Source organism: Gilbertella persicaria (assembly GCF_025201335.1).
Source record: "Gilbertella persicaria strain CBS 190.32 chromosome Unknown B0P05scaffold_12, whole genome shotgun sequence".
Taxonomy (NCBI): Eukaryota; Fungi; Mucoromycota; class Mucoromycetes; order Mucorales; family Choanephoraceae; genus Gilbertella; species Gilbertella persicaria.
This window is the reverse complement of record NW_026251973.1, coordinates 190037-216422: the sequence shown is the minus strand read 5'-3', so window position 1 is coordinate 216422 and position 26386 is coordinate 190037. Positions and strand designations below refer to the sequence as shown.

Here is a 26386-nt window from a genome sequence, read left to right as displayed (position 1 = left end):
ATATATGTTTTGCTTTTAGAATATATTTTGTTTAAACAAAAAATTTCACTAAAACCAAAGTTTACGCAAAATCCTTTTATCTATTATGTTATTCAATTGTTCTGGTTGGTTCAACAACAGCCGCAAAGTGATTGACATCAATGAAGTTGACAACAGTTTCTCTATGTTCTTCGGTCAAAATGCACTAACGGCTTAGTCTGTTACAACTATCCAAGATGTTTCCAAGACACATACTATATTACCTAGTCCATTTCTGCGTCGTTAGAATGTGCATACTCAACTGCTTCACTGCAGCTGATACACCCATACATTTTTCAATCTTCAAATCGAAAAACTAAACTCTATCCTAGACGGTATAGCGTACATAACCACGTTCTACGTTCGTCTCTTCCATATGAGTGTATTCATTTTTGAATTTTCTATTTACATTAGACAAGCTAAAGAAAATTCGCTGAAAGCTGCACTTTTTAAGTGAATGGCAGTTGTTTCAATAACAAATACATTCTAATCAGAAACTTACTCCATAAGCTCAAACTGCCACTCTTATTGACAACATTTACATGTCCATCTTCAAGCAAAAGCAACATGGTTCCCAAAAATACGACATTTGTTGACTGATCGACGACGTCACGCCTGATTGGTGGCGACATTGCTTGTTGGAAGCACTATGCGTCTTTTTCAAGGAAATTATCTATTGTAGAATTCGAAGAAACTCAAAATTTAAAGAAAGCAAACCTGAATTATTTGTTAAACAGAAGGACTTTTTGCTTAGAAGCTATGCATTTTATATCACTGAAGAAAAAAAAAGAGAGAGAGACGTATTTGTGTTTTGTTTTGTTTTATAATGAAAACATCCTGCTCATCTTTTTTTCTTAAAAAATTGATATCCTGCTCAACTTGAAACTGTTTGTGTACAATAAATTTTAGTGTTGTGTTACTCCATTTCTTGCAATTACCCGGAAATCAACAAACACAAACAATTTGGTTTTATCAGTCGCAGTATTACATATGAGAAAGCAAGACAAGTCTACTTGCATACCGAACTCAAAGAGAAAGAGGGAAGTAACAAGCTCATCGAGAACTGAGTCTTAAATCCGAAAAATCAACAATTCTTCTTTTGTCATTTGAAGCAATGCTCGTAAACTCGACCCAGGATCAACATCAACAAATTATGCAAAGACTAACTAGACATGTAGATATAGTCTCATTTGTTTTTGGGATGAAACGCTCTACTGCTCAATGGAAACAAAACTAAATCAGAAAAAAATTATATAATTATATAACCATATTCTCGACAAACTTTAACAAAAGAAACAATGGAAAGGTAGGAAGCATGTACCTTGATGGTTAAAGTGACTTTGTTCCAGAAATTTTTGTATCCTATTGGCTCAAACTGTCAAAGCAGTATCTTGAAGAGTATCTTAACAGTCGTACTTGTCAACACTATAAAATAGACAGAACTTTTTCTATCTCTCGCCTTTGATTCATCATTTCTTTAGCAAACACAATGGCATCCAAATCTTTCGCTATCAAATATTTTGTGTTGCTGTTGGTTGTAGCCCTGTTTTTCACAACTACAATTCATGCTCAAGATCACATCCATGAAGGTAAGAAAAAATATATACAAAAATTTCCTCGGATCATATTCGCTAAACAGATTTCAATAGATGGCACTGTGCATAACTCGACAGAAGTTTATGATCATGACCATGACCATAATCATACAAGTAAGGGACTCAATGACTTTGTTTATAACATACTAACAAAATTTGTAATAGATACTACTGTTGGAGCCACAACTGAAGCTCATAAGCACGACCACGACCATGATCATGATCATGATCATAGCCATGAAGTCTCTTCAGGTAAGAAAATCAATTTGAAGATCTGTTTGGACTAAGGCATCTCTCTTTAGCTACTAACACTACACTTGTTAATCAAGAATCAGAATCAGCAACTGCTGAACATGAACACGAACACGAACACGGACATGCTCACGGTATTTCTTGTGATATGGAAGCTGAGTCTGCCTACAACATGCCTATGAGAATCGGTTCTATCTTCATCATCTTAGTTACTTCTGCTGTTGGTATCTTTGCCCCCATTGCTCTTTACCGTATCAGCCCTCCTAAAGAAGGTGGCATCCGCGACTGGATCCTTGCTGCAGGCAAATTTTTTGGCACAGGTGTCATTATTTCTACTGCATTCATCCATATGTTACCTGAAGCCCTTGAACGTTTTGAATCCGAATGCATTGGAGAAGGCTGGCACTCTTATCATGCTTTCGGTGGTCTCTTTTGCATGTTGGCATCTTTCTTTCTTCAATTGATTGAATTAGCTGCTATCTCCAACCTGGATAAGATGGCAGCGAACAACATCCCCGTAATTAATGATAAAGATGGTCATGTAGTCAATGAGAAAATGGACAAACTTGGTCACTATGAAACGGGACATGTTCATTCTGCTGGATTCTTAGAAAACGAACAATCTATTCGCAACATTGGCACATTCATCTTGGAATTGGGTATTGTTATGCACTCTATTATCATTGGTATTACTCTTGGTACTATTAGTGAAGGCTCATTCCAAACTTTGTTGATTGCTTTGGTATTTCATCAGTTCTTTGAAGGTATCGCTCTTGGTACTCGCATAAACGAGCTTCAATGCAATACATGGCTTAAACCTACTGTAATGGGCCTTTTGTTTATCTGTATGACTCCCATTGGTGTTGCTATCGGCATTGGTATTCGTTCTTCTATTAATCCTCCTGCTGCTATTTTAGCCCAAGGTATCTTGGATTCTCTTTCAGCTGGTATCTTGCTCTACAATGCTTACGTTTCTCTCATGAGCATGGAAATCAACCACAATACCTCTTTTAGAAGATCTCCTTTATCACGCAAAATCTATTGCTTTATTTGTATGTATATTGGTGCCGCTCTCATGTCTGTTCTGGGTACATGGGCATAAAAAATTATTTACTCATTATTTTTCATCTAATGGTTTCCTTTTAATTGCATGGCTCTCATTTGTACTTCGTTAATATATGGAATAAACAATCCCTTTTTTTTTTTTGGCATACAATACCGCAATGCTTTATTTATATTCTATGAGGAAGAAGATGCTTGAATTTCGCTGCTATTATTGCTATTATTGTTGTTAGTATTCTTTTCAATGTCATTTTCTATTGAGCTTTGTGATTGAGTGGTTGATCGTCTGTTGGATGCAGGACTTGCATTTGTTGGTATAGAAGTGAGTGTTGCAATCATATTTGGATTAATAGCAATACTCTTTGTACAATGGTTTGTTTTGTAAATGCCAACCAGTCGATCAGCTAACTCAAACATGTTGTTTCTTAAACTGATAATCACAAATTGTGCATTCTTCGTTCGTTCTGCAATATAGTTTGCTACAATAGAAACGTTACGAAAATCAAGGGCAGCATCAATTTCGTCCATCACATACAAAGGTGTGGGCTTAAAGTGATGAAGTGCAAAGACGAGTGCTAATGAACTAAGTGTCTATTGAATAAAGTAATGAGTTCATGTCTATCTTTTTCTCGATTACCTTTTCACCACCAGATAAATTAGAAATATTTTTCCAACTTTTTTGGGAGGCATCACACTAAACACAATGCCTTCTGAAAAGGGGTCTAAGCTGTCTACTAACTCAAGTTCTGCGTTGCCACCCATAGTAATCATCTAATTCAATGTAATTCAAGACTATACATAATGCTTTCATATTTACCTGATACATTTCTTTTAATTTTTGAGAAATAATATTGAACCCACTCATAAATTCATCTAATCGTTTCTTTCGAAGAGTTTCTACTTCATTCTTTACTGTGTCTCTTTTTGCAGTAACAGAATCAAGATCTCCTTTTCGTTGATTGTACTCGGTACGACGACGGCGATATTCTTCAAGCACAGATAAGTTTGGCTTTGCATTTTGAACAAAAGCTATGAAGAAGTAAGTAAAAAGAAGGAACTTTTGTGAATAGACTTACTTTCAATTTCTGCAATTTCCATCTTGATGGCTTGTTTTGTTTGCATTAACTGCTTAAGTTCATCACCTTGAAATATAGGCAAAACCAATGCTTCTTCAGGTTCTTCATCAATACGTTGTAATACCAGTTTTGATCTCTGTTCATCCCAATGGTTAGCTTTCTTTTGATTGTCTATCAAAGTGCGTTTATAGTCTTCCAGTTTATGTTTGATATCAACTTCAGATTCACGAAGCTTATTAATAGATTCTGACTTTTCATCAAGTTCTTTCTTGACCTTTTCCATCTCTGCTTTCTTTTCTTCCATACGCTAAGAATAAAAGCGTTAATTTTAAACATAAGAATAACTTGATTTACCTTTTTAGCTTCTTCGACTTTGGCTATGATGTCAGCCATATCATTGTCGTATTGCTTAACCTCTTCATTTAGTTCGTCAAGATCATGCTCATACTTTTCGCTTTCTTTTTCAAATTTGATAATAGAAGCCTCGAACTTATTGACATCTTTTTCAGCCTTTGTTTTAGCAACCATATTCTTTGTGATACGAGTATTCAAGTTATCCATGCGTTTACGGATATCATTGACACAGATCTTTTGCAATCTCAAGTCCATACCACCTGCTTCCAAAATTTCTTCATGCAATGAACTAATCGTCTCTTCAATTTCAACTGTCTTTTCTTTGAGTTTTGCCATTTCTGTTTCCAGTTTCTTTATCTCTGATTCTATTTGCTTTTGTCGTTTTACATCAGCAGGACTTGGCTTTGTTTGTGCTCTAATAGCCTATGAGACAGGGCATATATTTATACTTGGTCACTTACTGGAGCCCCTCTAATCGCTCTCTTTCATCTTCGATTTGACTCTCTAAGCTGTTGATGTCCATTTGGAGCTTTTCAAGCGTCATTTCAATCTTGGGCAACTGCTCTTTCTTTTTTCTTAAAGCAGCATCTGTTGCTCGCTTTTCATCCACAGCATTTCTATATTCTTTTTCAAGACGATCTCTTTCTCGTTCTAGCTCTGCTACAGTTTCTGCACTGACGCCATCGTTCTTAAATGTTGAGCTCATAGCCCCACGCAATGGACGATTACCACCACCTGTCATTGCACCTGATTTTTCAATCAATTTACCATCCATGGTCACTACTCTCCAACGCTTTTTGCCATAAGCAATTCGATTGGCTTGACGCATATCTTGAGCAACCAATGTATCTTGAAGCACACTATAGAAAGCAGGTCTAAACTTTTCATCCTTGGGCTCAATCAAATCAAACAAGCGAGGCACACCTTCTGGTGTCTCAATCTCGTCTAGATCTTGCTCACGTAGCTTGTTCAAGACAGTAAAGACAGCTCGACCCAAATTGTTCTTACGGAGATATTCAATACATGCCTGACCTGCCTCTACTGTCTCAACGACAATATTGTCAAGTGCACTGCATGCTGTTGAAATAGCCACATCATAACGATCATCAATTACACCAAGACTACCCAGTCTATCATAAATACCCTTGATGCGACCAGAATCACGCATTCTCAAGATGCTATCGAGTACTTTGCCACGGCTTTGAGATTGTTGCATAGATGCTCTTGCTTCGTCTGCTTTTTGACGAGCATCGTTCATAGCTCTACGTTTTTCTGTTTCTTTATCATGGAGTGTTTCTAGAAAACTTTCAAGTTCTTTGATTTCAACGATGAGCTCCTTGATCTTCTTGGGCAAGTCTTTGGTCTCTTTCTTTTTTTGGGCTATGGTTTCTTCTAGCTTCTTGACTTGTTCCTCAGCTTCTCCTACTGCTTTCTCACCAGAAACAATGCGCTCAGCCAAAATTTCACTTTCTGATTTTTTCACGTCAATTGCTTTTTGCTTTTCGTTAATCTTTTCTGTCCAAGGTGCCAGTTTCTTTTGATGCTCTTCAATTTGAGCTAGAAATCCATCTGTTTTTCCCTTGAGTTCACGATTGATCTCTTCAAGTTTTTCTTCCTCTTCCTTGAGTTGCTTTTCAAGTTCAACAAGTTCTCCTCTCCGCTGTTTTAATTCCTCTGTGTTTTTCTTGATGGATTCCTGAGCAGCATTTCTTGCAGCGCGATCAGATTCTAGTGTAGCTTTACCTTTTTCTTGCTTTTTAATGAGATGCTCTCGCTTTTCCTTTGTCTGTACTTGGTCTTTTTCCACTTTTGTTTGATGTTTTATTAATTTATTGGTGTCTGATTCAATAACTGTGTACTCTTTGACAATATCCCGATGAGCATTGTTCATTTTTAATATTTCTTGTTCAACTGCTTTGAACTTGTGCGCCTCTTCTTCCAGTTTAGCACTTAATTCTTCAATAGCTTGATTTGCAACAGTTGTGTTTTCTTTAGCTTCACTTGTATAAACTTGGTATAATTCATTCTTTTTTCGTGTCAATTCGTTCTCGTTTTCCAAATAGTTTTCTGCTTCTGCTTTTTTCTCTTCCATACCATCCATTTCTCGACTGACATATTTGACTCTGCTTAATTTCTCTGCACGCTCTTCATTCAATACTTCTAATCTTCCACTTGCTTCTTCGATACGATCCTTGTATTTCGATGTACCGATAATATCTTCTAAATACTCCAACAACCCGTCATCATTGCCATCTTTTGCTTTTGCCTTCATCAATGCAATTGATTCAACTTCACCTTGTAAGATCAAAAATCGCTTATGATCTAAATCAATTCCCCTGTCTCGTAAAAGCGTAGTCACTTCTGTAAAGTTGCTTGCTTTATCATTGATAAAATACTTGCTAGAATTGTTATGACTGGCTTGACGGGAAATAACAAGCTGTGAATTAGGCTGAATAGTATATTCATTCATTCCATCTCCATCTATAATTTCTTGAAAATGAATCTCGACTGAACAGGTTGTACAGTCAGGGTGTTTGGCTGAATTATGGATCAGTTCTGATAGTTTTCCTTGACGCATCTTGTTGGCTCTGTAACCAAACACAAACAATAAAGCATCAATCACATTTGATTTTCCAGACCCATTGGGACCAACAACTATATAGAAAGTTAATTGATTATGTCGATAGTATAAAAAAAAACACTTTACTGGCACTAAAGGACTATGCAAAAGGGCTTAGTTGGAACATACGAAGGAAAGGCTGCGCTTACCTTATGAAAAGGGCCAATGACTTGTCTTCCAGCGTAAGACTTAAAGTTGTTCAAGATCATTTTTTTCATCACAAGTCGAGGCTTTTTTTGGTTAATAGCGTCTTCAGGTGGTAAAAAGGTACTTTCAGTCGTTGTAGGTGCAAAAGAAACTTTTCTGTCAGGTTTTTCTGGTATGTCAGGCAGATCCAAGAAAGAGCTTTCTTCTTTTTCTACTTCGTTCTCAGGTTGAGCAAATCTTTGCTTTTTTGGTGGGGGTTGTCCGTCCATATTGACAAATACAGAGAAAGAAAATAAAGGCACGTAAAGAAAAAAAAGAACGCGTTTACCAACTCAAAACTCAAAAGGCGCGTCACAGACCAGCTAGGCTTTTGGCAGGTTCCATAAAAGGCATTTCGTTGTTGTTAAAACATGCAAATGTAGATTATTTGTTAAAAACAATCTTTTTCCTTTTTTTCCCTTTTTTCCCTTTCTCTTGCAAAAAAAAATGACCGAAATAGCGTTTTCCAATCACTTTTGGGTAAGGAGATCTTTATTTAAGTGAATTTAATCCAACAGTATTCATTTTAGGGCTTAAAAGATGATGGCTTTTATGTTCTTACAGCTAAAATGAATAGTACGAAAAAAACATTTGATGAAATTAAGTCATTTTATAGTGTCAGGTACGGAATAATAGTAATAACGCTGTTTTCTTATCAATTTGTAGAGCTTCCCTTCATGAAGAATTCGGTAAAAAATTAATGAAACATGCTAAAGCAGGGATGGGTCGCGAAGAAACAGGGTAGACTCAAAATACAACATATAGATTCATGTACTCATCGATAATTAGAACTCTTCATGCACTATTATCTTCAGCTCATAAGGAAATGGAATGGACTGCACAGGCACATCTCAATTTGGCACAAAAGTTAAAGACCCGACTAGAAATTGACCTTGATAACTTTATACTTGAACAAAAAGACAAAAGAAAGCTAACGCATACCAATGTGGAAAAAGCGCACAGATACAAACAATCAAGTGAGACTTATTTAGCCAAGGTGAAAGAGAAATATGAAGTAGACTGTGCTAAATTAAGGACGCTCGAGTCTCAACTCGAAAATGCTACTTCGACTCGAGACGCTGAAAAAATCAGACAGCGCATGGAAAGAACAGAACATGAAATCGAAATTCAAGGTACATTATTCGTTGTAGTAGAGAGAAAAAGTGCCTAAACTTGCCTTCTATCTATTCTAGAACAAGAGTATAAAAATGCATGTGTCAAGGTTGCAGAAGCGACCGATAATTGGAACAAAGCATGGAAGCTTAGCTGTGATGTAAGCGCGATTAAAACGAGAGTATTGACTGACAACTTTATAGACATATCAAGGCATGGAAAAAAAGAGACTGGAATTTCTTCATCATAGTTTTTCCATGTATATCAATGTTCTTTCAACGGCTACGAGTCAAGATCAAGAGGTAACAGAAATTGCTTAATGAAATATGCTTATTTTTTTCATATGTAGTCATATGAACGTTTTTGGAAGACTTTAGATCAATATGATCCAGTAAAGGACATTCAGACATTTATTAGTGAAAAGGGAACTGGCCCATTGATTCCTGAACCTGAGATTTTTGTGCCTTATTCTGACGATCCTCAAAAGACTTTTCAAAAACATAAAGTTGCTAATTTTTCTGCTCCTTTGGAGTTGGCTACCGTATCAGACTCTCTTGTTGATCAAGTGAAACCCGAATTAACAGTACGAAACCCAACTGAACTGCAGTCTACAAAAGATAACATTGTATCAAATTTCTTGAACCGAGGTAAATCAATAGTTACACCCAAAGAATTGCCTGCAGAAGCTCCAGAACCAAGTAGAAGCCAAAAAGAAAGAAGGAAATCAATTATTCGTAATGTCATCAAACCATTGCCTTCTATCTCTACGTCTGCTTCAAAAAGCAAAAGAAACTCGATCAAAAACCAAGAAACCCATTCTATCCCTGTAGCTCCTCCAGTAATTGTTGTTCCTGATATGTCATCTGCTTCAGACACATCTGATAGTGATGAAAATGAAATTAAAAAAGCTGAAGAAGAGGAAAATGTTACTATTGATCCACGCGCTAAAGTTGTGTTTGCTATCGGTAATAACATGTTCGACTTGGGCCACTTAAATCTAGAAGACGATCAGACAAATACGGACACATCAACGCATACACGACACTTTAAAAGTAGATCAGGTATCTCGGGCAGTCATTTCACTTCAAGAAGACGACAGAGATCTGCTGATTTAGAAGCAGTTAGTAATATTTCATATCAAAGCTTGCTGGAAGAATTGGGATTGTTTGGAGAGCAGAACAAAAGCAACAACGAGCCTAAAAACAAAGAGAATTCCTCAAGAGAGAGCATGTCAGACGATAAAAATAATCTTACCAGTAGTAGAACATCACATCGCCGGTCTTCAATAACAGCACCTTCATCGCAAAAGCATTCATACAAACCAATTATGCTCACTGATACGGGTGACAATTATCACTCTCATGAAGATAGCGCACATTTGCAAGACATGTATATAATGACAGGGCATGAAGCCTACACATTGTCTCAACAGCCACATTACTCATCGTATTCACAACAGCAACATTATGCTAATATACCTTCCGCAGCTCATCCTGCTAATTATACCTACCAAGTCGTGGAAAATAACATGTATCAACCACCAGCAGACATACCTCAAGGTACTCAGCCCACCTTATTTTGGGGTAAGCGAAAAACCAATAAACAAGCGATAATTAACATGAAACCTTTAGCAATGGCACTTGGTGATTGGTATAGCGGAAAGCCGGAAGAACTTCAATATTCAAGAGGTACATGGTTAGCAGTAACAGAAGTAAGAAATGATGGCTGGTATTACGCAATTAAGTTTGATTCAAGAATGAACTGCCTGACAAATGAAAAAGGATACGTGGCCCAAAATTATGTACAAGTCTATACATAAACATACAAACATGCCTTTCTTTTTTTTATTTGAATACGTTAAAGTAAATCACTGTAATAAAATGAGATTTTCTCCCAAACAAAGGTAATTCTTTACAATTGCTGAGTATTTTTGATACAAACAGGTGCTTTTTTACCGTATTAATACGTGTGTATGCAAGTCTCAAGCGACTTTGGTTCTCTGAATAATTATCTTGAGCGAAAAATCGCACGTAAAAAGAAGAGGGTATTAAATCGGAAGTCTTATATGATATTGTGTCATTCGGTATTTGCGAATCTAGTTGAGTTGACATTAATAATGACAGAGGGTTATTGTGCATGAAAAAAATACAACAGCCTACCCTGTGTGCAACTGTAAGCGTGTAGCATGAAAAAGTGTAGCCAATCAAGTGATATTTAAGCATTCAAGGGACTGCTTTTGGCAGAAAAAAATGCAAAACAAAGAAAAAAAGACTTTTTCTTTTTACGATATGGGCAAATTTACTCCAAGAAAACCACAAAAACCAAAGGCACCTGCAAAGAAAAAGAAGGAGCCCGAAACTTTTGACGAGTTTATGGAAGGTAAAATTCTATAAAAAATCAAACTTATAAAGAAGAAACTTAAACCTATTCAAAAGAGGCTCTTCAGTTTGAAGAACAAGGTGAAAGATACCATAGTGGTGACCGCTCTCAACGTAATTATGAAAGAGCTGCTGATATGTATGGAAAAGCTTTTGAAGTGAATAACCAAGATGCGGATTGTGTATACAATTGGTAAGAGAGAGAGAGAGCAATTGTCTATTTGGAGAATATGCTTTGACATAATTTAGGGGTCGTGTTTTATTCTTGCTTGTCAATTTTTTGCCTTCTCATGCTACACCCGAAGAAAAGCTCGAGAAACTAGATCAATCAATCGAAAAATTCAGAAAAGCATTAGATTTAGAAGCCAATAAGACAGATGCACAATTCAACTTGGCACAAGCACTTCATCAGCGTTCCGAGATTCTTCAAGATACAACTGAAGTTGACAACTCTTATGCTGCTTCTGCCATGGCATTGCAAGAAGCTATTTCATTGTTTGATAGCGTTTATGATTTGCAAGAAAAAGAATATTTGGATCTAAATGAACCTGATTCACAACAAGATATGTCGGCACCACAACAAGATATGTCGGCACCGCAACAAGAAGAAGCAGAGGAAGAAGAGAGTAAACCAGATAACGATAAACAAGAATTTACTACGGTAACCAAAGTGGAAGCAACAACTCCCTATTCATTGATAGAGACATTGTTGTCTACAGCAGAAACAATGACAACCATGGCTTCTATGCTCGCTTCATTCCCTGCATCCATGGACTTGTTCAGTAAAGCCAAAGCTAAGCTTGGTCTAGCTGAAAAATGGCTAGCCAAAATTACTTCCACAGATGATGAAGAAAAAAAATTAGCGCGCATTCAAATCAACCTGAAAGAAGCAGCCACTTATGCAGCTATGGCAGATCGTTCATTTGTTGCTTCGAGTACAGTCGACAGCAGTTTATTTGAAAAGGCTATTGAACGACTCGATGAAATCGTTGAACAATATGATTCTCGTCATGTAGAAGCCATGTGTGATCGTGGTGATGTGTTGACATCGTATGGACAAGCTATTGAAGAAGTAGCCAACAAAAAGAATTTACCACTTGTGCCTGAAAAAGACGGAAAAGAAGTATGGCAATTATATGCCTCTGCTACTAAGTCGTTCCAAAGTGCATTGACATTAGAGCCCAAGAACTTGAGAATTCTCAACAAAATGGGTGATTTAAGTTTGATTCGTGCACGCTTAGAGCTGCCTGTTGCTGAAAGAAATAGACACCAACTACTCAAGAATGCTGTATTTTATTTCAAGCATGCAGTTGAAGTAGATAAAGAAGTCTTGACAAGCGGGTATCTTGGTTGGGCCATGAGTGAATGGGCACTAGAGGAATGGGTAGAAGTTGCTGGTAAGAAAGAGGACGCACTCAAGATTATTCGTGTCTGGATAAAGCGTGGTGGTCATGGCTCTTTGTTTAGAAGTTTAGCCGAAGATAATGAGACTTGGGATCAGGAGTTTGTTGAATTTATTATAGAGAACTTTTTTGATGACGAATCAGAATAAACACAAAATTTAGGTTAAAAGTTTAATCAAGGTTTCTCATACCAGATGAAAACCTGGGGTAAAGTAGATGCTACTTTTTTTTTGAAATCAAAAATAAGTCTATCTTCACATTAAAATGGTTAGTTGGAATTGATTGAAAAACATTGAAGAAAGAGAATACGCAATAAAAGGGGTAGTACGAGAGTAATAAACAAAAAATCATCTTGTATAGACTTTGATCTAAGCCTGATAGGTTGTTTAGATTATGATCGTTTTTATTCTAGCGATTCACAGTCTACTTTTATTTTGATGTACCGCAGATTCTTCGTGCAATGTTCTTTTTTTTTTCTTGAAAACCCGATATTTTAGATTCTCTTTTTTTTGGTAATATCATTTGGTACATGATGTTTTAATAGCTAAAAAATAAAAAGGAAATGCTTCCGCCCCGCATTTTTTTGAAGCTGTCAAACTATAATCAATTTTTTTTTATACAATTTATCTTTTTTTGATTCTATTTACTACGCCAATTCCCACGCAAGGTAAAAAATTTTCCCTTTTTTTTTTCTAAACATACAAATTTATATTAAAAAAAAAAGAGGTTTATAGTGATTAAGAAATAATTTTAAAAAAAAAAACTAGGGAATACAGACATTTACAAAAGTTATTAGTTGAGACGACCGGTAGGTAAAAGGAAATAAGAAGAATCTTTTGTCAAAAGACCAGAAAGAGCGTTGTACCAAGCAATTAAAGCAGTGATCACACCGAAAGCACCGCCTGCAACTTGAGTTGTGAGGCTGTCATTGAATTTAGCAGCAGCCAAGAGAGTAAATGTGATAAACAAGAAGAAAAACAAACTCATTAGTCCAACACTAGAACGATGAGAAGCAATCAGTAAAAGACCAGTGAATAATGCCCAAGACATCAAATAAATGCCCAATGATTTTTCCAAGACGGCGGAATCAGTATAAGCGGCAGTAATGTTAAATCCAGGAATAAGAATACAAGCAAAAGATAACCAAAAACCACCATAACTAGAGAAAGCAGTGGCACCAAATGTATTACCAGTTCTGAACTCCCACATACCAGCCAAGATCTTTAAAGAAAAATAATGAGCAACATTAAATATAAAGAGAGGAATTGTCAAATTACCTGAACAACACCACCATAAAACAAAGCAAGACCAACTACAACTTCATTTGGACCACTAGCAGGAACACCAGCACCTGCATTGTGAAGGGATAGAACAAAGGTGGTTAAGGCAAAAGAACTAAGACCCAAAGGACCAGGATTAGCAATGGTTGGAGCAGCATAAATGGGTACTGGAGGATAAGCGGGGGCATGATATTTAGCCTCAATATCCTGGTTAGGAGTAGAAGTATGTTGTGTTGTTGGTTCAGCTGCTGACATAGTTGTAGAATAAGACAAGAAAGAGAAAGAGATGAAAAATCAGAAAACTTTTTATAACTGAAAAAAAAAGTTTACTAATCATTTTCCGCATTTGAGGGTACACTAGTATTTGACAAAATAGAAAAACAGCATATTTACCTTTATTTAGATCATTTTGTTTTTACCCTTACACGAAGATAAGCACACACTATTTATGTACAATACTAGTATTTTTTTTCTTTTGTCTTTCTCTTTTTCGGCTTTTACTTTATGTCTAATTTTGTTATGAATGTGATTGATGTTTTTTGGATACTGAAAAAACAAAACAAAACATCACTGCCATAATGAACACCGGAGTCCCAAACAGTCGAAGATTGCTGAATAAATTGATTGACACGGTGCCATTGCCTTAATTAGATTATCTCCCGGACATTTCAATTTTACCGAGAAATAGCAAACAGTGAACGATAGACAGCACATCTTTTTTAGTGGCTTCGTGGGAATCGAGTGACTGGAGTCATTAATTGTTTGCCCACGAATTTGTGCGCAGTAAGAGAGTTAATCACATATGGATCGGATCAAAATGATCGGTTCGGGAAGATTGTCTCCCTTTCTTACATATCAAAAATCACTTGTCAAACACATACGCAATATATATCATTCTGACAGAAACAGTGCAAGTCAAATCCTTCAAATAAAGCACTTATTGAATTCATGAACTAATCCAAAGCTCTTTCTTGTTCTCATCTTGATTTCCAGACAGCAGATCAAAAGCACCAAAAGCCAGCTGTTTTTTCTCTTATCAGATCATCAATGATTTACGATAAAAAGACGGGATCAAATCAGCAAATTTGTTAGCATAAGCATCCTTGGAATTTAAGGCATTCCAACCGTTCTTTTCAAACATTCATGTCATAGGGAGCCCTTTGAGCTGATTTATGAACATACTTTTCTTTCTCGTGTAAAATGTAATCCATACTGAAGGGATTTGGTAATGATAAAAGATTGTCTAATTTCTTCTCTCACTAATTGTAGTATTCACGATGAGATGCACAGGTATCGCTACTATAGACTAATTGTTTATTAGAAGTGACTACAATAGTCAATATTGACTAAATATCAAGTTATAAAGTATCATATTCCACACATTGAGTTGCAGTTTCAAGAGAAAATAGAATGGAACTCACCCTATTTCTATTGCAAAGCTATCACTCTCCTCTAAAACAAGAACAAAAAAGGTATCTATTTCGATTTTGGTCAAATAGAGCAAAGCGATGGATCAGAAAAAGCAGCTTTCATGATTGTCGAGTTATATACAGTTGGAACATGTTCATTTTGTTCTGTTGGTACCAACTTGTCTTTTGAGATCATAGGCACACAACCACCTGGCATATGTTGGCATTGACAGGTGCCTCCTAAGAAGTCAGGCAAGTTTTCTGGTTCAATGTATTTCAATAGTATGGACTGATAATTGTTACCAAGAACGTGGATCTTTTCTAAAGTCTACAATATCATATCTTAATTTTTTTATGCTGTATACATTTGACTTACCCTTGCATTAAGCCATGGCTTGATCACTTTAAACATGACTACAAAAGCTGAAGGTGCATTCACAATAAACAGCCGATGTAATGTCTCTGGATAATAATTCTGAACAATTTCTGCAATTGCTTTCAAATGTGTAAATGCACTCATATGAAATTCTATGATAAAGAAAAATGATATGAACAAAAGGCTATTCTCTAATGACTAAAATACATTACGCCATAAGCTCATATTGGTACAGTCAAAAATAATAGTCTCACTATGAATAGGCTTTCCTGCACGTTCAGACCCTTCAGGCATAATCACTCGGTTTAAAAATTCATTAGCTGAAATCTGAAAATTTGTCATTTCCAAAGTTGTGATATTGTTTCCCATTTCCTTTGTGTTATGATAGCCCTATAAAGAAAAATGAGACTTGGAATAGTCAATAGGTTTACTTACAGTACGGTCAATCAAAATAGGATGCCCCTCCTTGTCAAACTTGTGAAAACATTCTCCGCCTACGCAATTGGCAATACGAATTGCACTATCTGATAGCCCAGGTTGAACACTGACATTATTATCTTGAATGTATTTATAGCCTCTACAAGCAATAAGAAGAGGCAATTTATTTTGTTTCGTAGCAGTGGGTATCTTGTCTATCGCGTTCTTTTTACGCCATTCGATTGTTCCTATCAACTGCTTTTTGGCGTCTTCCTATATTTTTGAAAAGAATAAAAAACTATTTATACAATTAAAGCGTTACTTTATTCCAAACATTGGCTTGCAAATATTGGACAAGCATCTATAGGTCATGATGAATAAAAAAGAAAAAGAAAAGAAACTACGCAGTCTACTTTACATTGTCATCAATCATGTCTAGATCAGTAATTAAAGGGTAAATGATTGCCTTGAATTCTTCAAGTATTTGTTTATGTTGCTCAGTCAGTGTGTTGCTTGGTATTCCCATGATGTCAAAGTTTCAAAAAAAAAACAGAAAGAAAAAGGAAAAATTGCACAAACATGTATAGCTGTGCACATTTTTCACATATTTTTTGAGCATGTTCGGATAAAATTATCACTTTTCTCAAAAAAAAAAAAAAAAAAAAAAATATTCCACATAATTAGAAATCGACGTAAAAAAAAAAGAAATGACAATTTCAAGCAAAAGTTGGCTACATTAATGGTTTTCTTTTGGTCAAAGATGACAGGGCTCCAAGAGATGACTTTCTTTTTCTCTTCAAGGTTTTTCTATCTGACTGCCTATGCACAGAAGGTATGAGATAAAACTTGTATTGGTCATATTTTTCTTCACATTTCATGGAGAAAAGTGATTATCTCATCCAAATAAGCTATCAGTGTGACAATGTCTCGTTTTGTAGCTGGGATAGTAGTTGAGCCCACCTCAGTAAAGTTCAAGATTATAGTTCCATTGAGTCAGGTAGTAGTAGTGATGCTAGTGCCTACAGACGGAAAAGACATGAGAATTAATTATTTAAATAAACCTTTTTTTTATCTATTACAAACTCTTTAATATTTACCGACATTTTGGAACAATACGACCCTATTCAATGATGCTTTTCTAATGCCTTTTTTTCCAAACAATACAAGTCAGAAAAGGTCCATTCTCTTCCAAGGTCTGGGTCGTACTCCATTAAACACTATTGAATTCGTATTGATGATAAAAATTGGTGATGTATTCCGATCGTTTGTCAAACTCAACATTTTCGTCGTAGACCAAACAGTTAGCGCAATGTGGCACTGTCATATCATCATACCAGATTTATTTGCTCACCTTTTCTCAGATTTGACTGTTTGGTAAATGGGTTTGATTGAAGCGAGTAAATGTGTAACCAAATTGGACTTCTGAATATTGAGTATTGTATCATTTTTTTATGCCTTAAAGGCTATATCTTATATGCTATTTGTCTCAAAGTAGAATTTATTATAGAAAACAGAAAGCAAAAGTAAATAAATAAAGAAAAAACCTGTTTTTATCAATGATAAGGATAGGTGCATTCTATGGTGAATTCTCATATGTAAATTATTTTATTATAATTCTGTTAGCAGCAACAAGTACCATGAGTTGAACTAAAGCTTTCTCCAGGTATTCTGCTTCCTATAACTTACCATATATAGAAAGCCTCTTCATCAATCCCTCAAACGTCTTCTATAACCTTCAACCAACATAAAATTTTATAAAGCAACGTCAAACCAACTGAGTATGCCTAACACTGGGCCAGACAACAATACTGGGCCAGTATCGGCTCTCAGTGTATATGAAACTGATGCTGTTGAACGCGAGTACGATCTCGGTCGAAAGCGTTCAATCTGTCCCCACTGCAACACGAAAGGTTGATTTCGTAGACGAGGTAATTCAGACGCTCATCCTAAACCACATGTCTTTTATTGTATGGAGTGTGAAAACGAGTTTGAGCTTCACCAAATGCAAGCTCTACTAACTACCGCAGCAAGAGCATATCAGCTAAGTGGTTCCCAGCGGATGGATACTAGTCATGACGACGTACCTCTGACGCAAACCAGCGCACAGATCGTGTCTGAGAACTTGATATCAATAACAGTAGAATACTTGACATACATTACCCAGACAAACATGTTCTCGCAGTACTGATCCATAACGACTATGCAGAGGAATTGCGCCTTCACCTCGCAAAGTTCAAGATCAACCTTAAGAATGACTTTAATCCATGCAGCCCAAACATTCACCGCGATCCAAAGTATGCCAACGATACTCCTACACAACGTGCAGCTATGGCTCACAATTACCACTGCGAGAGAATGGTTCGAGCTCTGGATTTCATTCGTGAGCCTGTCAAGTTTGCTGTTGCCCGATACCTCCATCGACAAGGATGGATTGACAGTACCCTTTTGGAAGAGACCCTTCGCTCTTCTCGTAGCACATCCAAGCACGCCGCTGATCTTTTCGGCAGAGATGATGATATGCTTACGGATGGTCCATCACTGGCGCACTCCTCTTTCTCGGATGACCAATAATGACGAGTATCCGAATGTCATTATTTAACGCTACAGGACTCCCAAGACAAGCAATTACTCTTTTACTAGAAATTAATCACTCATCCACTCTTTTATTAGTTACAGAAACATGGCTACTCCCCCCTTTAAAATACCCAACAATATGGAAATAATATCACACTTATGGCACCCAACGACTCGCTCCTTCTTATACAGGCCAGCAAGGCATCAGCCTTTTAGTGCCCCCTTCCTGTCTTTATACAATACATCACATACAATATGAACCATCATCCACTTCTCAATACAAACTATCTTTTGTGATTGCAGATATTTTAGTCCATTGTCTGTACATACCTCCACATGAATCAAGAGAAAAGGTGCAGGCAATACTTGATTCATTATCTCTTTCATGGAGAAATACAACACAGACAATAATTTGTGGAGATTTCAACGCACGAATGGGATCATTTACAGGCGACAAAATCAATAAACCTCATAGACTGATCGTTAAGGAATGGATCCAAGGCAACAACCTTATCGTGTGGAACAGCTGGTTACAACTGGGAAACCCAACCTGTCTTCGACAAAGCGGTAGCAGTATCGTTGACTATTTCCTTAGTACTAATGAACTACTCAACCCAAAGCTTACTATTTGTGAAGATATGTCTCTAGACTCAGACCACAAATTGATGCATCTCGATTTTCTAACTAATTCGGCACCGCCACCACCTTCAGAAAATCCTAGAATCATATAGCGACTGGGAAAACTGGTAGACGAAAAAGTACGAAATAGGTATATAGATCAATTCCAAAGCAACTCAACGATTCTCTCACAAATAATGAATGCAACTATACAACCTCAGCAGAGAACAGACGCAGCAAACTTCATTGAAGATTTTTCCAGTACATTATGCACTGCTATATATGGCGCATTGGACTCTTCATGTGGACGTAAAGAACACTGGAACGATTATAAGCACATTTTTTGGACAAAGGAAATGCAGACAGCATTAGAGTACAGAAAACAGTGCTACAAAAAATGGCGTAGAGCAGATGGTCTTAACAAACTTTCCTTTTGGATAGAGCACCAACAGGCAAAAGCAGCAATGCGACGACTCATCAAACAACGGCGACGTTTTGTTTGGAGGCAATATTGCCAAAAACTAGCATCTGATGACTATAGCAACACCATTCGACATATCAGCAGCATCAAAAGGAATAGAAAGATTGCTCCTACGTTCACCTCACCATAAGGCGCCCAAGTGGCTTCGAATACCATGGCATCACATTTGGAGACTATATTTAATGGCTCTTTATTACCAGCTGAATCGAGTCCCTTCGTTGTTACTATTTCACCAGCGCCACATGATGAGATGCTTCCTTTAGACTTGGATGATGTTACTTCAGCAATACAGAAGCTACTTTCGAGAAAAGCACCAGGTGTGGATCATATTCGGGTGGAAACACTGTAACCAATTCGGACAGCCCTTGCTCCTTTGCTTTTATACATTTTTGGTTTATGTTGGCGATGGTCATACACACCACATTGTTGGCGAGTGGCACAAGTGTTTCCAATTCAAAAGAAAGGCGATATGACTGGTCCAGCTAACTACCGCCCTATCAGTCTTACCTCCGTCTTTAGAAAAATATTTAAGACATGCCTCAAAGAACCACTTCAAGACCAAGCGCCTCGCTTAGACATTGCTCAAGGTAGATTTAGAGAATTCAGAAGTGCACTAGATCAAGCTCTTTGTCTCGTTGAAATCTGTAACACAGGATCACGCCAGCACTTGCCTTCTTGGATATAAAATCAGCCTATGATACAGTAGATCACAATGTCATTTGGTGCCGATTACAGCCTACAGTGTCTCCTGCACTATTAGCTTTGTTACAGAACATGTTCAATGATATCTCAATTGAAGTTCTTCTTTCCAACACTAAGTCGTATAGCTTCACACCACGCACTGGGGTACTACAAGGTTCTATCCTTTCACCGTGCCTGTACTCGCACTATATCGATAGCCTTCCTTGATTGTTACGTACTATACCTCTCAATGAAGATATGTTCGCCAACGAGCTCATTACATCTATCAATTGCTTGCTCTACGCAGATGATGTTGTACTGATTGCCACCAAGGAAACTCTTCAACCTCTTCTCGACCAATGTGTTGAACATAGCCTGACACTAGGGCATCGATGGAATCCTACGAAATGTGCAATTCTTGCACCTGAGAAGGACACCACTGACTGTGCTCTTTCTGGTACTGTAATTCCACGACAGGCTATCTTCTCTTACCTCGGAGTTCCTTTCAAGGCAAAAAGCCTCTTTAGCTCTAAAGGCTTGGTGAAAGCAGGTGCTGCTAAAGTTCGTGCCACAATGGCTATGCTTGCTTCAATTGGTGCTAACAACCGTGGCTTCTTTAATCAGCTCTCCTGTCGGCTCTATCGGCAAACGGTTCGCCCACAAATGGAATATGAACTGGCAATTATGCTTTTGACAAACACCCAGACTACAGTATTGGAGCAAGCCCGAGATTACTGCCTGAGGACCATTTTCGGCGGATCTAAAACTGCATCAACAAAGGTAATGAAGCATCTATTGAATCTGCCCACAATGCGTGAACAAAGTGAAATCCTTCAAGTAAAATTTGTACTGCGTGTTCTCTCTCTGCAATAAGACACTCTTCTTACTCAATTACTGCCTCGACTGCAAGACCTTACCGCTTCGCACTGGCACAAACCCTCGTCCACTCCTTTCTGCAAATCTCTCCCTTAACCCCTCACACCAATGCCTCGAAAAGATTTCCAAAAGTATCAACATCAGTACTTGGAAGCAAATTTCACCAAAATGCTTACCTTATCAAAAACAAAAATACTCTCCCTCTGTCGCCCATTCCTTTCCCTTGATCCTATCCTATGGTTGCCCATAACCAACATTGAACTGAGTCGTCTTATACGATGGCGTCTTGGGTGGCTACCTGGAGGCTCTCCTAAGCCGTGTTCTTGTGGTCAACATCTTTCACATTCCCATGCTATCAAAAGCCTCAGTATGCATGTAATGCTAAACCAACCTACAACTGTTCCCGATCCTTTTTCTCACCTTTTAAACCGCTTGCCTACAGCACCTTCTAAGAACGACCGCTCAATACTTTACTGGAGTGTCAAATAGACCTCGATCCACGCACTTCTATCACAAGTTGACACTATGCAGCATGCCAACACTGACCTGCTGGTCCTTACTTCAACCAATCAATTGTCGTCCTTCCTCCTATGGTTACAAATCCATGCCCACAAAAAACATTATCTCAACACTCTCCTTCCAAAAGCCTTTTTTGCCCTTGCACCTCTAAAGGTTTTTTTTAGTTTAATTAGTCCTTCTTATGAAATGACCGAGCCCGAGCGATTAAAGGCCAAATTAGGTCGTGCGCTCAAAAGGACTATTTATAAATATTATCAATAAAAACAATTTAAATATGAGTTGAACTAGTTTTTACCCTAATTACTTCTATGCTTTTGAAAGATAGCTCATGAGTTTTAGATTGATTCAGAAAATGATTTGTTAGGAAGAAAAATTCGACACTTAGTGCTTCTGTCTCATTTCAAAAGCCTTTTCTACTTGCTTCTCCAAGACTGTGCTTCATTTTTGTGTTCCTTCTGTCATTTGATTTTTGCTAGCATACAGAAAATAAAAGTCTTGTACTTGTTCAATAAAAGATTTCAATAAAAATGACTTTAATACAGCTCAAGTATTAAAAAAGATTGTAAGGTTTTAGCCAGAGATATAATTGTTCGTTTCATTATGGTTTGTGTACCTAGTTTCTATAGTGTAAATAAAAAGAGGAGAAATAGTCAAACACAAAATTAAAAGGGATCATCAGGGTATTCTTTTTCCCCTTTGGCTGTGCTACTTTTCTGTTGGTTTCTGGAATTTTTCATGCTTTAATAGTTTAAGCGCAAACAGAGCCTATCCCCATTATACCGGCTTCGGTGTCTTAACTTTTTAGAACATGGAGATATGCTTTGACACGTATACATCATAGTCATCGGTGTTTGAAGACATTGATATGGACCATGGTAATCACAAAGAAACCTATCCATAAACCATACCAGTAACGTGATTTATTTGAACCTGACAATAACCTAAAATTGATTGGTAGCTTTTTACTGTCTTGTTCGTACGCCGCACACAGCTTTTTTTTCTTTATAAGCCAATGTATCTGATTCTTTTCTTTTCTTTTTTTTCTTTTTTTCACTCTTTCTTTCTTCTTCATTCAAATGACAGAAGGTGCAACAGAAGAAGAGGACATGCATCAATTTGTTTGTCCTCAATGTACAAAAAGTAAGTGAGCTGTCAAAATAGTCTTGCATTGTTTTTTATTGACCCTGATTCTTTTTTAGCATTTGCCACTCGGTCTAATTTGTATGTATCAAATTCAATGAAATCATAACTAAATTATTTTTCCCTTTTAGAAAACGACATATGGAAAACCCAAATATACACAATATCCCTTATGAAAGGAGCCGAGACCAAAAAAGATGGAAAGGACATGCAAGAAAGATTTCATCTAGAACAGAAACCACAGAAAGGCAAGTGATGTGTCTATCAACAGAGGACTGATAAAAAGAATTTTTTTCTTTTAATAGAATGCGAAAATGGCGAGCAGAAAATAAAGAAAAGAACAAACGAAATGACCTTCGTTGCCGAGTCTATCGCATTGCACGTCAAAAATTCGGTACCAAAGATTCTGAAGAAAAGCAAAAATTTATTGAACAAGAAATCAAGAAGCGACTGGAGCGCACATCACCTTCTGTGGAAAAAACACCTAATGCTCAACTAAACGAATTACCTTTTTACTGTGCACCATTGGATAAAATTGAGTTACCATCTATACCAAATACACAACAAGTATTCAAGATGGAATTAATTGATTTACCACCTATGCAGTCAAAAGAAGAATAGCAACGATTTATCAGTCGATATTTGACATCTAGCAAACTTTGTAAATATGTGTAAAAAAAAATCAACAAAATCATGCGTTATTGTACAACTCTCCTTGTCTTTGTAATTTTGAGACTCACCTGACGCGTGGAACACGGCCAATGTACTGCCTATATAAATATAATTTTTTCTTCTTTTCTCCTCTTTCTCTTTCTCTTTCTCTTTCTCTTTCTCTTTCTCTTTTATTCTTTTTTATTTTAAACAATCATGACTGAATTTGTTGTTTATGAAGATTCTCCTCTAGCAGAATATTTAGAATGTAAGCCTTGTGTTTTTTTCCTCTATATACTTATACTCTCCTCTCTTCCTTTCTTAAGCTATTGACAAGGCGGAAGCGACTGTCAAAATAGCAACACCTTCTCTTTCACTTCATAATACAAACTCTTTAAAATCTACATCAAAGCGGTTGGATATTTCTAGGATTTGGAGAAATTCTATGTTTCACGTAAACAAAGCTGCACATAGACTTCTTGAGCTTAATATATATATTTATGTTTTTCTAGGACACTTTTTCCATCTCATTATCAAGAGCAGAAGAATCTGCATTCGAAGAGAAATTTAAATATCTAATTGTTACTTCACCTCTTTTGAGCGAAGTCCTGTCTGTTCATAAACAAAAGAAACATATGAATGAATTACCATTTCAGTCAACTCGGACAACAAAGTTGGGTGTCACTAACCTGGTTGCCACGCTCGCTGTTCTCTTCGGAGCCGAAAAATACCTGATACAGTCTAAATTGCCTGCCATCTCGTTATTCTTCTCTACTTCAGCATCTTTGTTTTTCTTTGTCAGGCATAAGGTATATATATATATATATATATATATATAGGACTTTATATACGGATCATGCTAACAAGGATATATAGAGAAGAACGAGTATTCGTCAATTATATCAAATTGCCCTATCCAAACTTCAGGCATTTACAGACCACAGTGATACGTTTGACACAAAGATCCATCGTGTCTTGATCACGATTCAAGAAATTGAACTCGTCTCTCGAGGTTTTCGTCTTTCAACACCTTTACCGCCTATTTCACGTATTGAGCAACACAGCAAGCAACGCAAATGCACTCAGTTGCGTCACATGTTGGCCTCCTTGCTTCGAAGAGCCTTTATTGTGTACGAAGAAGGGATTGTGGACTTGGTAGGCGTCGTGAATAAAAAGAACCTGGCAACCTTGTACGATATGTACAATGTGCATTCAATTGCATCTCTTTCTGCTGTAGAGGAGGACGATCTTAGTCTGGACCAGCTCAAGAAGTTGGCTCAGATTATGCATGCGAAACGTAGGGAGTGTATGGTCCAGTTATTAGCTTTAGATGTCATGACAGAAGATCATGATTCGATACGGTATGACTACAGACAGGCATGGAAGAATATCAATGATGTCCTGAGCAAATTAGTGGATGAGACAGAGAAATTTGGCAAGGATCTTACAGAAGCATTAGATGCTGAATTCTGTAAGTACATGTATTTTTATGTGTGTGTGTGTGTGTGGTACTCATGTCGTATTAGATAAACCTTTGAATAATTTTGACAAGGGCAGTCTATCGAGTAAAATAGAAGATAGTAGACTCAAGAAATTTGTACATCGACTCTCTTCTCTTGAGCAACAATTACGAACAATGGAAGCTAAAATCTATTTATGCAGTGAAGATGTACGGCAACTAAATTCAGGTATGTTACTTTTTTCATGTGTTTTCATGTAACACTCTATTAGCATCTGAAGAGGAGTTAAAACAAAAACTGGTGAATGAATACACTTCGGTTCAAAAAGGATTTGAAGACATGGCTTTGGAATGGCAACATGGTAAAGATATGTTAGAAGCTTATCTAAATCCACCGATGTTGCAACAACAACAACAACAACAACAAGAAGAAGAGCCAGAAGAACCAGAAACACCTATTGAAGAAAGTGAAGGAAAAGGCGTTTTATTGGATTCTGAAGATGTGGCTGACATTTTGAATTTGCCTGCAGCTTCCAAGGCGTCTGTTTTTGAAGCCATTGCTGGTGTAGAAAAGAACAACAAAGAACGATCTACAAAGACAAGACAACAGCGTATTGAGGAAATGAAGCAAAAACGAATCAAAGAAGTAAGTAGATAAACATAACCCTTAGATCACTTACACATTGAATTAGAATGAAGAAAAAGCAGCTCGATTGGATTCTCAAACAATTGTTCATGAACTAAAAAGTGTGCTTGATAAAAGAGCAGTAGAATTAGACTTAAAAGACATCCTATAGATTTTATTTGATATTTGCATTATACCCTTCCCTTTTTTATGAATAAACATGCTTTATATTCTCTTGACTTTCATGGGTCGAACAGGAGGTCTTCTTAATAGTCTCCAGAGCATGACAGTAGTTGCCAATGAAAGGGAATACCATGTAATTAAATAGTTCAAATGATGATTGCGTACTTCTACAGTAGGTGATCTACCAACAGGAATACCTTTTTCAATCAATGTGTATTCTTTTGAAGGAGACATGTCTGATACTTTCTCAATCATGATAGGTTGAGCATTAGTCAATCGAGCAATGGTATCAACATCTGCCCAATACCATTGATTGTTTTCGATATCATTCTCGGGTGTAAATGTATTTGTCTGTTTAAATTATCAGTCATGCTGTGATCCACAACAAACAACTTGCCTGTTCATTGACACGGATAAGGCCAATGACAACCACTTCATCTGTCACCAAACTATCAGGTCTTGTACGCTTGTCTTTTTTCTCGGGTGAAATCCATCCTCGTTTGACTAAAATAGTGGTACCATTATCTCTTTCAAAAGGCGTAATGACAAAATAGCCTACATTGCCATCTCCTCTTGTTCTAGGACCGAGCAAAATTTCTTGATCATGTCGATAGTGTCCCTTAACATAGACTTTGCGATATTCGTACTCTTCCAACATGTCAGGGCTAACGATATGAGTTTAATGAAGAATACATAGCCATACTTACTTTATGCGCTTAGGTAAAGGAATAGGTTCACGGTAAAGGCGGTCTTCTAATGTACGAATATAATTGACTTTCCATCGAAGTCTTTGGACTTGCCAAGTGCCTAGTCCAAAAGTAACAAAGGGAATCGTGCATAACAAAGCAGTGCCAAACCCAAATTTACGTTTTTTGGGCGTGTAGATTTCTTTTACAGTTGATTCTGTCGACATAAATCGAGCCATTGTCTTTTGTTGTCTACATGCCGGTCTAGCAACAGACACTCCAAGTTGTCCTAATCGTTTCCACATGGTTACAGCAAAAACAAAATGTTGGCTGGGGGTGAAATTTATGCTGTCC

General features: G+C 37.0%; 11 protein-coding genes across 11 annotated transcripts; 7 read left to right on the top strand and 4 right to left on the bottom strand.

Moving 5' to 3' along the window:
• Positions 1-1311: 1311 nt before the first annotated feature.
• B0P05DRAFT_488064 (ZIP zinc transporter-domain-containing protein) lies at positions 1312-3060 on the top strand. The gene is made up of 5 exons (XM_051575278.1): positions 1312-1324; positions 1368-1607; positions 1668-1727; positions 1779-1865; positions 1916-3060. Exons 2-5 carry the CDS (start codon positions 1508-1510, stop codon positions 2965-2967), a joined length of 1299 nt encoding a protein of 432 aa, XP_051436547.1. The 5' UTR covers positions 1312-1324; positions 1368-1507; the 3' UTR covers positions 2968-3060.
• A 10-nt stretch (positions 3061-3070) lies between these two features.
• Positions 3071-7077, bottom strand: B0P05DRAFT_534893 (uncharacterized protein). The gene is made up of 7 exons (XM_051577374.1): positions 4819-7077; positions 4358-4772; positions 4004-4310; positions 3745-3956; positions 3628-3698; positions 3565-3601; positions 3071-3518 (listed from the first exon to the last, which is right to left on the bottom strand). Exons 1-7 carry the CDS (start codon positions 6933-6935, stop codon positions 3105-3107), a joined length of 3573 nt encoding a protein of 1190 aa, XP_051436546.1. The 5' UTR covers positions 6936-7077; the 3' UTR covers positions 3071-3104.
• Positions 7078-7562: 485 nt separating this feature from the next.
• Positions 7563-10177, top strand: B0P05DRAFT_534890 (uncharacterized protein). The gene is made up of 8 exons (XM_051577373.1): positions 7563-7643; positions 7694-7785; positions 7830-7904; positions 7953-8296; positions 8357-8436; positions 8480-8578; positions 8626-9859; positions 9908-10177. The coding sequence occupies exons 1-8, from the start codon at positions 7611-7613 to the stop codon at positions 10093-10095; spliced, it is 2145 nt and encodes a 714-aa protein (XP_051436545.1). The 5' UTR covers positions 7563-7610; the 3' UTR covers positions 10096-10177.
• Positions 10178-10539: 362 nt separating this feature from the next.
• On the top strand, positions 10540-12332 carry B0P05DRAFT_603005 (uncharacterized protein). Its single transcript, XM_051583284.1, has 3 exons — positions 10540-10655; positions 10712-10847; positions 10904-12332. The coding sequence occupies exons 1-3, from the start codon at positions 10565-10567 to the stop codon at positions 12204-12206; spliced, it is 1530 nt and encodes a 509-aa protein (XP_051436544.1). The 5' UTR covers positions 10540-10564; the 3' UTR covers positions 12207-12332.
• A 197-nt stretch (positions 12333-12529) lies between these two features.
• Positions 12530-13939, bottom strand: B0P05DRAFT_33481 (GPR1/FUN34/yaaH family-domain-containing protein). Its single transcript, XM_051573565.1, has 3 exons — positions 13731-13939; positions 13335-13649; positions 12530-13278 (listed from the first exon to the last, which is right to left on the bottom strand). The coding sequence occupies exons 2-3, from the start codon at positions 13590-13592 to the stop codon at positions 12850-12852; spliced, it is 687 nt and encodes a 228-aa protein (XP_051436543.1). The 5' UTR covers positions 13593-13649; positions 13731-13939; the 3' UTR covers positions 12530-12849.
• Positions 13940-14628: 689 nt separating this feature from the next.
• B0P05DRAFT_33451 (CRAL-TRIO domain-containing protein) lies at positions 14629-16194 on the bottom strand. Its single transcript, XM_051573563.1, has 6 exons — positions 15958-16194; positions 15862-15900; positions 15558-15812; positions 15335-15512; positions 15123-15274; positions 14629-15074 (listed from the first exon to the last, which is right to left on the bottom strand). Exons 1-6 carry the CDS (start codon positions 16063-16065, stop codon positions 14829-14831), a joined length of 978 nt encoding a protein of 325 aa, XP_051436542.1. The 5' UTR covers positions 16066-16194; the 3' UTR covers positions 14629-14828.
• A 1125-nt stretch (positions 16195-17319) lies between these two features.
• On the top strand, positions 17320-18844 carry B0P05DRAFT_578368 (endonuclease-reverse transcriptase-domain-containing protein; the record flags this gene model as incomplete). The annotated part of the gene is made up of 4 exons (XM_051581849.1): positions 17320-17449; positions 17659-17676; positions 17704-18069; positions 18306-18844. The coding sequence occupies 4 exons, from the start codon at positions 17320-17322 to the stop codon at positions 18842-18844; spliced, it is 1053 nt and encodes a 350-aa protein (XP_051436541.1).
• A 1306-nt stretch (positions 18845-20150) lies between these two features.
• B0P05DRAFT_534872 (uncharacterized protein) lies at positions 20151-20830 on the top strand (the record flags this gene model as incomplete). The annotated part of the gene is made up of 3 exons (XM_051577372.1): positions 20151-20293; positions 20386-20775; positions 20801-20830. A coding segment is annotated over exon 2 (178 nt), but the record flags the coding sequence as incomplete, so codon positions are not given.
• Positions 20831-22353: 1523 nt separating this feature from the next.
• Positions 22354-23282, top strand: B0P05DRAFT_534869 (uncharacterized protein). The gene is made up of 3 exons (XM_051577371.1): positions 22354-22509; positions 22560-22676; positions 22734-23282. The coding sequence occupies exons 2-3, from the start codon at positions 22570-22572 to the stop codon at positions 23047-23049; spliced, it is 423 nt and encodes a 140-aa protein (XP_051436539.1). The 5' UTR covers positions 22354-22509; positions 22560-22569; the 3' UTR covers positions 23050-23282.
• Positions 23248-25335, top strand: B0P05DRAFT_603002 (Mysoin-binding motif of peroxisomes-domain-containing protein; the record flags this gene model as incomplete). The annotated part of the gene is made up of 7 exons (XM_051583283.1): positions 23248-23347; positions 23406-23533; positions 23592-23888; positions 23956-24550; positions 24606-24767; positions 24811-25184; positions 25231-25335. The coding sequence occupies exons 1-7, from the start codon at positions 23296-23298 to the stop codon at positions 25333-25335; spliced, it is 1713 nt and encodes a 570-aa protein (XP_051436538.1). The 5' UTR covers positions 23248-23295.
• On the bottom strand, positions 25330-26340 carry B0P05DRAFT_534862 (SURF1 family-domain-containing protein; the record flags this gene model as incomplete). The annotated part of the gene is made up of 3 exons (XM_051577370.1): positions 25330-25697; positions 25744-26011; positions 26054-26340. 3 exons carry the CDS (start codon positions 26335-26337, stop codon positions 25389-25391), a joined length of 861 nt encoding a protein of 286 aa, XP_051436537.1. The 3' UTR covers positions 25330-25388.
• Positions 26341-26386: the final 46 nt, after the last annotated feature.